The following is a 10,997-nucleotide window of genomic DNA, read 5'->3' on the forward strand; positions in this document are numbered from 1 at the left end:
CTTGGATGGGCTACTTGTCTTTCCTGTCTGTGGTCTTCACTTAAAACAGGTCCCCAAACAGCAACAAATTGTGAAAAGCATGTCTGTAATTAATGTGGTCGTGCATTTAAACCTTTTGATAAATTGTTTTGTATATTGTATTATATTCTTTTTCAGCCTCATTAAAATGAATTACTGTGTGTGCGCACGTGAACTCGTTTTTGGCCTCTGGGAACATTGAACGGCGTTTCATCAGAAACATGTCCTGAGAGATCACCTGTTCTGCTCACAGTGTCACCACAGCTAATCTTATTGACTCTCAGATGATGTTTGAGTCAACACCTCGTGCATTCCCTTAAGACTAGATGTTTATGTTTGTACTACATGTACGTTGGAGTATGAGAAAAGCTATACCTTTTTTTTTTCAAATATATATAAAATTACTTCATAAAATCCAAAAGCCTTGTGAAGACATGTTTTAGTTTAATGATATAGCTTTCATCCATATTAATTCCAAATCCCATTTCCCACGTACATGTCTCTGTTCCAGAAGTGGAATCAAGGTGACAGATCCAGCTGCCATGTAAATGGAATTGCAACTCATTGAGATCAGTTAGGGAGTTAGCGTTGTACATCACATGTACATCAAAAAATGTTGACACAAAAAATGATTAAAGCGCCACATCTTCAAATTGAGTAACCCAAGCCATAAAATGGTTGACATAAAAAATGAATAAGAAGTCATCCATTTTGTCAGTTGTGAACCTGTATGGATGAAGCACATAGTCAAACATTAGAGACATCGAAAGTGACTCAAAAACCATGAAATGTGTACACTTCTTACATTCCACCACAAGAACAGGGTTTCAACACAGTTTACATTGTGTCCATGTTGTATGCGTTCACTTGTCACCTAACTGCTTGCTTTGCACAGATTATTTGTGTTGCTGTATGCATATCGCACACTGTAAAACCCCTGATGCTTTTTGTTGGTTAGCCTGAAGCCTTAAAGCCATGGTAACTGGAAGTAGGGGAGCTGTGAATGTCCTCAAGAGGGGAAAACTGCCAGCCTTCAGTCCCTCAGTCAACCTTTGCCTGCGGGGCCACAGGGACTGAAGGAAGCCACCAACTTGTCGAGGCTGAACTACGGCGGCCCCGCGGGACGCGCAAATGAGGCACCAAGTCACAAGTGACGAGGGACCAGCATGATGCAAGTCTGGCAAGACATGAACTCACCCAGAGGTTAAACCAACTTAAATGGAGAATATGGCTCTACGGTCTCGCTATACATGGCGAGTTCACGCACCACCGTGGACTTCAAGCGGCTGCGGCGTTCATTGGATTTGTTGCTACTTCTCCAATAGAGGGAAAAAAACAAGTGGAGCTGAGAAAATAATGGCTGACCCGATTTTGTCTGATCAGATTAATCATTATCTACATCAGGAAGAGGTCAATCTGAAGGGATTCTGCCTCGCTTCACAACAGCTCATTGAGTCAGATGCCAGTTCGATGTTTCCCAAGGTTTCCTTTATCATTAGAGAAGCTTAGCTCTGAAAATTGTTTTGTGTGTAAAGTTGGGTTTATTCTTCTTTCAATGGAGTGACAACAAATGACAGTGATGGAGTGATACAAATTTGCAGTTTTAAAACACAATCACCTTGCGATGTCACACAAGGCTGACATTGACAAAAAAGTGACAACTCAACCAGCTGGGAGTCCGCCCCTAAAAAATTAAATGCTATAAAATACAACAAACTGTCAGTAGTTTTAGTAGGATGAAACAGTCTCCCCCCCCCCCTTTTTTTTTTTTTTTTTTGCAGGGGGACTACAAACACAGGGCTCAACATGTTTTCTATGGATATTTAGAGTTTCTGGATGAATAAACTGTACAAGACTTCTCCACTGGTGTCCTTGGTGAATAGATAATCCAGCCCATCTATCTATCGACAGGATCAATGCAGGTACAAACACACGACTGGCGTTCACTCAAGGTGTGTCATCACGCAGCTGGCAGTGATCCACCAGGATCTAAATGTGAGAAACTATGTGGGACACAGGCACTGGAAGGCGGATGAGACTCCGCCTATTGATCAAAGACCATCCTCCTCCTTCCTTCCTTTTGTGCCGCACTTTCTTCACTGTGTGGGACTGACTCCTCGAGGAGCCGCGTGGAGTGGTCTGCGCGCCCGAGACCTCCGCGCGACCGAGCCGAGCCTCTGACCGACGACAGAACGCGCCACTCGGCACTATCCCCCCCCCCCCCTCCCTCTGCGCTTTGAAGTTTTCTCCTATGGATTGTTCGAGGAGCGTCATTCTGTCGCCGCAGCAGCGAGGAGGTAAGTTGAACAGTAGAGCGACAGCGTCCCAAACGTCATGTTAATGTGGCACCATGATAAAAAAAAACAAACAAAAAAAACAACCAAAAACAGACAACTCCGGTCCAGCCAAAGCATCCGAGATGGTTGGAAACTCGCCGTGTTCTCGCTGTCGCTATGAAAATGCGTGACAAACGCGAGCTCTTCTCCGCGTTTTTTGAAAAAATTGTATGATTTGAGTGCGCGGGCAGCCCCCCCCCCCCCCCCCCCCCTAATTCTTCGCGGACGGCGCGAACGCATGATGTCGTTACATGTTGCGGCCGCTGATAAGCAAATTCCTACCCAGCCTTTGGCGAATGAGCGTGATTCATATCGATTGGACTCTGAGCGACTTTCTTTCCTGGGTGTTTTCCTGCTGCGAACACGACTCGCCGAACGTCCGATCAAATCGCGTTGCGACAGTTTCAAGGAGGAGGAGGGCTTGTTGTCCGATTCATCCACGTGCTCTTAGGCGTAGCTGTTCTGACTTCCTCGGAAGTCATAACACTCCCCATTGCCACTGTGAAAGTGCCTACCGACGACACACACACACTCCTAGTAAGGCCCCCCCGTCAGTGTCAGCACATTGAACTCATCTGTTTGGATCTGTGTCACATGAGGCGCCTTTGGGTCATGTGTAGAGTGATATTGTGTTGTGTTTTTTTTCCGTGTGTGTGTGTGTGTGTGTGTGTGTGTGTGTGTGTGTGTGTGTGTGTGTGTGTGTGTTCCTTCACTGTTCGTTTTTGTTAATGCTCGGTGGATCTAATCAGCCATTTTGACCCGGATTTAAGGTCCACTCAGTGCGATACAGTGTATTTTAGTGGACATTAAAGCACACTGCAAAACAAACTGACATCTGTGCTTTTAATGCCTATTTCATGAGCATGTTATCCCGTTAGTCACTGCTGCATGTGTTGCCATTAGACTGGTATGAGCTCGAATGCTGCAGAAAGTCAACTGTGTAAAAGGTTAATTGGCTTTTTGTTGCCAGAATGCATTTGTTTGGAAAGTCATAATACAGAGACTGGTCTCATATTGGCATCAAAGTAATACATCAGGATGTAAATGTGCATTATATTGCAGGGAAATGTGTAAGTAAAAAGTTAATTTTACATGCTTTTGGCGCAAAGCATAAATTGGTTCAATATTGTGATCCACCTGATTGTTTCCATATCAAAATACACATTATAAAAACAATACCTATTTTTTAAGTAGTTTTTTTAAAGCATTTTGCTTGCAAGCCAAATAAACATTGCGTTAAATCTACAGAAGGTTGCGTAAACTTACTTCTGCTGGTTACAAAACAGGAATGCAATGCAGGAAGTATGTTTTCCCCTCTAACTTGGCTTCCAAACTGAGGATTTTCACTGTGTACTCTAAAAATAAACCATGTAGTCAAAGTTAGCCTTTTCTCTATAACACAACCATGAGTCTAGTCTGATGTATAAGAACAGAAACAAATGATTTAAAAAACAAGGCTTGTGGTTCTCGTGGTGAAGACTCCTGCACCGTATCTGTTTTTCATTTTTAGCTTCTTCATGACAGCAGGTTTGCTCATTGTGATGTGACACAGCTGTCGAAGTGTCTGTCTGCAGGAAACGATTCTCATTCTTCACCTTTCACATTTGTACTTGTTGCAGACTGTGAAGGCATGAATCATCCTCAGACGTTTCCTGAATTTGAACGTCTTCGCTACTTGTTTGCTACTCTTTGCTTTTCACCTCTGTCAGGCACGCGCTTGTCACAAACAACCGCTGACGGGTTGTTTGTGACATACATGTGATGAAGCACAAGTTTTGTCAAGTTGAGGAAAATAAGCCTTAGCTATTTGCTCTTTAACATCAACTCTATTTGAATTGGCATTTATTCAAGTTGCTTATGTAGTATCTGAACCCGCTGCTGCCTTCCTATGCATATGACACCATTTTATATGGCAGAATGTGAACTCAGTCGTGAACCCGCTGCTGCCTTCCTCCCAAAAAGGGGAATTATTGTCCATGTATGGTTTTGTTATTACCACTGTTATTAGATTGAAACCAGATGGCCATTAGGGGTGTAACTATGAATGCATACATCCCCCCCCATATCCTGGATCTTCCTCCTTTTGTTGTTGGGAGGTATAAAAGGTGATGCGAACAAAGCATCATTGGAGTTGCTCACATCTGGCCCAGAGACCTCCCCAGGCTTTCCATGGTGCCTGTCTGACTTTTGACTTCTTTGAAATAAACCAGTTTTTATCCAACTAAGTCTGTGTCAGTGAAGACTCCTTCAACATCTACATCACCTGAACCCACCAGAAGAATTCACCACACTTAGAAAAAGGTTTATCTTTGAACTGAAATATCTACTTTTGTTGGACACTGAAGTTGGTTCTTCTTTTTCATTCTTTTACTTCTAGGCCTGGAGCCAATTCATCACTCCACAAGAGCAAAGTTGCGTGATGGTGTGCAGCCAGGGGATGCATCCTGCCAGTAACCAAGTATTTTAACGCAAAATGCCACTCTTCGATGGGACTGTATCATCCAGTGGAATGCCCAAACCATTAGATATGTCAAACTACCTTGGGAGGCACATGCTTCCATACAACGGCGCATACTATGCTTATGACCCTCAAGGCAAAAACACAGCACAGTTCACTTCTCCCTCGAGTGACTCAAAAGCCTCCCTGCTGGATGGCAGGCGTGGTGTGAGTCACCTCTCTGGCATGGAGACGGAACACAACGCATTTTACAGGCAAGACAGCAATTCTTCAACAGAGGATCACTCCAACCGCTCCCTTTCACCTCATGCCCCAGTAAAACAGGGATTTAAACTGTACACCAAAAGCCCTGGTATTGGCAGCTCGGCAGCTGCCACACTCGTGGCTGTCAGGAATCCCAAAACTGGAAGTGAGACTTCATCTCCACTGTCTGAAAACCAGAGTTACTTGGCCATTCCTAAGCCTGTTTATGCTCACAACCCCTGCTGTGATGACATGGGTTGTGTGAGAGGACAATACAGCAGGGAACCAGCATTTCCTGGGATGCCCACGGCTGTGCGCAAACCTCATTGGATTCAAAATGATCCTCGCTACAAAGAAAACTCTGCATTCCAGAAGAAAACGGGGGACACGGTGTTGCAACGCGGAGCTTTGCAGTTTGAGCCCAGTGCAGGACGACTGCAGAGGATACCCGTGGAGTACAGTCCCGGCGGAGCGCCGCCATACGCTGCTGTCATTGAGCCAAACTACAAAAGTTATCCCTCCTCCCTGTTTCGAACACACTTTGGTTCTTTATGCGAGCAGAGTGAGCAGACATCCCCCAGAGGCTACCCTTGCTTGTACCCCTCCCATTACACATATGAGCACAAGACCTCAGACGTTTATCAGGAACATTCTCCCATGGCCAAATATGGCCATCTAACACAGCGGCCAATGTTTTACTGCACCCAGCCAGATGTGGAGGTAGAAAGGAGGACACCGCGTAAAGATAACCGCAGTCAGACGAGAGAAGATGTTCCTGTTATACTAAAGCACACAGTTCAGTGTCCACAGGAACATTATGGGTCACCTCGCTTGCGTCACGTTGATGTTCCCTTTCCTTTTGCTTGCACTGACACCCCACCAAATCCTGCCTTGTTGCAGGGTCTGGGCTTACATTATTATGCCATTCCTAGGTTTCATTCCGATGCAATCCAATGCACAGCACCCTTGCAAAAGCAAGACACGTCATCGGATCGCGCAGACGATTCATCCTCTTCAGGCTTCTGCATAGACTACTCCAAGTTCTCTGTAACAAATATACATCACGGCTCCACGCTGCTTGTTGATCCAGCACGCCCCAGCACACCAGATCAAGCAGTCCCAACCAGACGAACCAGCGAACCAGACGTCTCGCCAAAGACTCAAAATAACGGACACTGCGCTCCACATGGCCTCCTGAATGTGGGCAGATACAAGGATTATTCCTCATGTGAAACCAATGTATCTCCAAGGACACGGCAAACTTTCTTGCCTCATGACAGGTCAGACGAAACAAACTCGGTTATCCAAAAAGGTTTGAATGTCAGAAAAATAATTTATTCGCCCCCCTTCTCACCAGAACGTAAACACAATGTCAAATTCACAAGTTCAGGTTTGAAAGTCGCCCCCAAAAGAAGCATCTCCGGCTCAGTTTCTCCAATTGAAATAAAAAAAGAAAGGGAAGAAATATTGGATGAAGCGGAATTCCCCAAAAAACCCAAGAAAGTAGAAACGAAGATAGCAAAACTTAGAAGTACAAGTCAGTCTCCTCCAATGCCCGTTATCAGCGATGTCTTCAGTCTGGCATCTTACAAAGAACAGTTGCAGGTCTATCAGGGGTCAATTGCAGGCACAGTGCCTCCAAAACCCATCAGGTCGGACCACTGTGAAAGGCAAAGCAAGCGAGACAACAGTGAGAAAAGAATAAGCGAAGACAAAGAGCAGCTTGTGTGTCAAGAAAAGCCCATCGAGGGTATTGTGGAAGCCAAAAATATTAAGTTGGAAGCAGATTTGTCAAACAAAGACACGTGTGAGGAGAAGTCTGTTTGTCAGGGGGACTACAGCACTGTAGCGATAAAAAAAGAATGGAAAGAGGGCAGCTCATCTGACTGTGGCCACATCCTGGGGTTGAAGAAAGGTGATCCTGGTACACTTGAAAAACAGAATACATTTGCAGATCAAAAGCAGACAGCAGAAGTGCCCATTCCTGTTAAAGTAAGAGCACAGATTGATCCGCCTCCAGTCGAGAAAACGAGCACGCCGCAGAAACAGGCAGTTAAGCCCGGACCCACCACTCCACCTCCACCTCCACCAAGTAATACCAAAGCTGATTTTAAAAACATCCCACCACATTGCCTGAAATTGACTACCTTCACAATCCTCCTTCCTGACGTGAAGCCCTCCAGCTCTGCTCGACCTCCAGAGAATCCAAGCGCGACGGCGACGGCAGAAAATATACCAAAACCCAGCCCTCAGGTGCCAGTCCGCAAGCACTTCTTTGAGTTGCACCATTCCCTCTACAGGCTAATCAACAAGTCTGTGTTGGCATCTTCGGAGGAGGCGCTCAGGACCTGGCTGTCTCAGCTGGACCTTGCCGAGACACCCTCTCCTCATGGCAAAGTCACAAAGGTGTCCTGTCTGTTGGGGGTGAAAGCCAGGCTGCTCTGGTTCAATGAGGAAGTCAAGTCGGCACTTCAGGATCTCCTGCAGAGGCTGAACGAGTACATCGTGCAGGACCGCTGTCCGTTCCCGCACGTCATCCGGGCCGGTGCGGTTTTCCTGCCGATGCTGGTGATGAAGGAGCATCTGTTCCCGATGGTCCAGAGCAACTACATCGACCAGGTCCTGCAGGAGCACAAAATCGAGCTGCGACCCGCCACCCTGTCGGAAGAAAAGATCCTCATCCAGCTTCACAAGCGGCCGTGTTCCTCCCGGCTGAGGAAGCTGATGAGCCTCAAGCACCTCCCTGACATCTACGCCGACGTGGCCAACGTCTTGTATTACTGCTGCGTCACCAAGTATCTGGGTAAGTGAACTGATGCGGCTCGACGTATGTGTTTCAGCGAACAACAACAACAACACTTAAGACAGCTCTCAAGGGATGCGTACATTGATATCCACAAAGATCCCACTGACCCTGTGTTCTGTTGTTATCGCAGAATGGTGATAACAACAAGACCCTCTCACAAATTTGACATCCATTCATCATTTTTTTTTTAATATCATGTCTTGTCCTCATTATATTTAGTTTATTTGGCACGCAACATATTACACAGTGACTGTCAAAAGCAACAGTGTTTGTTTTTGTTTTACTTCTCGAAGATTCCTGGAAAGTCCAGTAGGTTGTTGCATGGAGTTGGTTACCGATTACCTGAGTGATGGTACTATTATTTGTCAATTTGTTGTCTTTTTTCCTCCAAGTAGGGCTTTGGAATTTTTATACTTTCTCATAACAATTAAATTATAAATATATATCAAGTTCATTTATTTTTTTTGCAGAATCAAGCTCATCTGATGTCATAAAGAAAGCCAAGGTATATTTATTTTTTTTATGTTGTCCCTCAATTTCACTACTCTCTGCTTTCTCTGATTCATAATCAATAAACCTATGCTTCTTTATGCTGAAATTCAACTCCCCTTCCTACTAATAGCTACGACGTAGACTGTTGGATAGACTACCACAAGACTGGAGTGACTCGACTGCCACGTTTAGAGTTAAAGATCAAGGCACTGAGCCTACTTTGCTGCATCACCGTCGACTAAAAAACAATGTTGCTGGTATTTTTTTTTAGTTTGCGACATCGAGTTGCACCTTCCCTGCCTTTTGTAAATCATTCTCAATGTGTTCTTTTTTCTGTCTGATGTAATGTTGCATCGGCATGAGCATGAGACTAGTCACATGTGATGAAAGATCATGCGTTTGGGTGAAAAGCACGTAGAGGGGCAGAAAGTCAGAGTGACCGCATCTCACCCTGTGCTCTTTGATTCTTCGAGCCTTGACACATCCAACTAACTAACTAACTAACTAACTAACTGACTAACAATCAACTATCACTGTCGCTCTTCCTGCCTGAATCAAATGCATCATGCGACTTCTGTCTTGCTGCGCTTGTGTTAACCTGCATTATATTCTTCGTCTGTTGTTGTGGGTCCGTCAGGCCAATTTAAAGCCGAGTTCAGAGAGACCTGTTATTGTGTTATTGTTCAATCAGTTTAAACTTATTTGCATAGCCCGGGTTCACAAATGCAGATTCCCTCTATGGGTGCTAAATACTCTTAAAGCCTGTACAGATGTAACAGCCTCTACCTTTAGACCGGGCATGCATGGGCAAGTATTAATAGAACTTCATCTGTTTTGTCTTCAACTCAGTGGTTTACATTGAATCTCCCTTGAACCACAATTGTCCCGTGTGTCCACTCGCTCGCTGGAGTTATTGAATTTCTGTCGGAGGCTGACATTATGAACAGTTCACATGCTTTACGAGCACTTGACAGCGGCGTCTGAACTTTGCTCAGGTCGAGCTGCTGTTTTGAGTCACAACTTGAATTCTCCAGCTCCTCCAGTCGTTTGTTCTGTCCCCCTGTTGCAACAGCGTGTCCATGTGGAGGAACCGGGCCGTCCTCTGCTTTGTCCTAACGTTGAATACATTGTTACAAGTCGGAGAGTTTGGAAAAAAAAAAAAATGTTTTCCAATCGCACCTCCCACACTGCGCCCGTCATGCACACTGTGGCTCGTCCCCTCCTAAATACTGCCTTCGCTGTGTTGCAGGATTAGACGCGGACGAGGCGGAGTGCGCGGTCAAAGAGGAAGCGTGCGAGGAGGCGATCGGCGCCGTCACCTCGCCAGCCTCACCTGCCGACTCTCAGTCGCCGGGACGTGCGACGGACGGGAAAGCGATGCGGAACAGAACAAAGAGCAGGATCAAGAGCAGCTCGAGGCGCACGTTTCTTGACGACGGCCTGTCGGACGAAGAAAAGGCCGAGGGTGGTGGCGCTGTCGGGCTAAGTGATGGATTTTACCGAAACGCGAAAAGAGGCGGCGAGTCGGAGGGGGCCGAGGCGGAGGGAGACGGCTGCACGGAAGCAGAGAAGATTCCTTCCTGCTCGCCACCAATCACCACCTCTGACAATTCATGGATGTGCCCGTTGACCTTTGAGGATCTGCCTCCGTCCCCCGGTGATCCAGACGCGCAGGCCCCCGAGCCGGCCATCAGGTCGGCCAAATGCACCGGCGTGATCCTCAAACTGAGGAGGATGTTCGGCTGCAGCCGGAAGAAGGCTCGCTACCAAGCTGTCCCGGACTCCGACACCTCCGGCACCGACGCCGGTGAGGGGGCCCGCAAGTGGCGCAGGTCGGGGGGGTTTCTTCACGCGACCACCAGGGCGGCGCCGCGCGGCTCCTCCAAGAGGAAGCGCCCGTCCTTCCTGAAGGTCAAACGCTGCCCGTATCTGTCGGCGCGCTGCGCCGCCGCCGCCGAGCACAGGAGGCATCTGGCGCTGCACCAGGCCGTGCGGAGGGCCGAGGCAGCCGGGAGGCTCCGCTACCCGGACCTGGTGGGGAAGAAGATCCGGCACCTCTACGAGGAGGACGACAAGTCGGAGGTGTGGTACAGGGGCGAGGTGCTCCGAGTCCACGAGGCCCACAGCAACCCCCTCAAGACCATCTTTGAGGTGCGCTACGACAGCGAGCCCGAGTGGAGGTACTTCCTGGAGCTGCTCATCGACTATAAGAAAGGCTGGCTCAAGATCGAAGAATAGTTTTGTTGTTTTCTTTTTGTTAAATGATGGTTTTACATTTGTAATGTCCAAGTTTTGGTACCGGTCGGTTTATTTATGTTTAAATGCAGTCATGCAAAGTGTGTACTTTGTTGTCTTTCTGAAACTGAAACTATTTCATTCCACTCGAAATGTGAAGAATAACCAGTTTCGGTAATAATGGGATAGAATAAAGCATTAAATGAGTCATACTTGACACAGAACTGAAATCTGTTTAAACACGCGGGTTCCACATAGGTTCAGTTCCACGTCGTTTGTTTTGACATGATGATTGTGATCGTTTTGTGTGTAGCTGCAGGTTGAACAGGCAGTAATTTAATCCAGTTCAAGGCTGTTTTTTTTTTTTTCCACAAGCATTAAGTCTGGCCCAATGCCACCACGTAATTGT

At 46.6% G+C, this 10,997-nt stretch overlaps 1 protein-coding gene across 1 annotated transcript; it reads left to right on the forward strand.

Moving 5' to 3' along the window:
- The first annotated feature begins 2,027 nt into the window (after nt 1-2,027).
- cunh15orf39 (chromosome unknown C15orf39 homolog) lies at nt 2,028-9,713 on the forward strand. Its single transcript, XM_076042838.1, has 4 exons — nt 2,028-2,315; nt 4,732-7,858; nt 8,332-8,366; nt 9,603-9,713. Exons 2-4 carry the CDS (start codon nt 4,828-4,830, stop codon nt 9,606-9,608), a joined length of 3,072 nt encoding a protein of 1,023 aa, XP_075898953.1. The 5' UTR covers nt 2,028-2,315; nt 4,732-4,827; the 3' UTR covers nt 9,609-9,713.
- The last annotated feature ends 1,284 nt before the right edge of the window (nt 9,714-10,997 follow it).

This window comes from Nelusetta ayraudi, unplaced genomic scaffold (assembly GCF_046127955.1).
Source record: "Nelusetta ayraudi isolate G7.1 ecotype Tasmania unplaced genomic scaffold, CSIRO-AGI_Nayr_v1 ptg000071l, whole genome shotgun sequence".
In the NCBI taxonomy this organism is placed as follows: domain Eukaryota; kingdom Metazoa; phylum Chordata; class Actinopteri; order Tetraodontiformes; family Monacanthidae; genus Nelusetta; species Nelusetta ayraudi.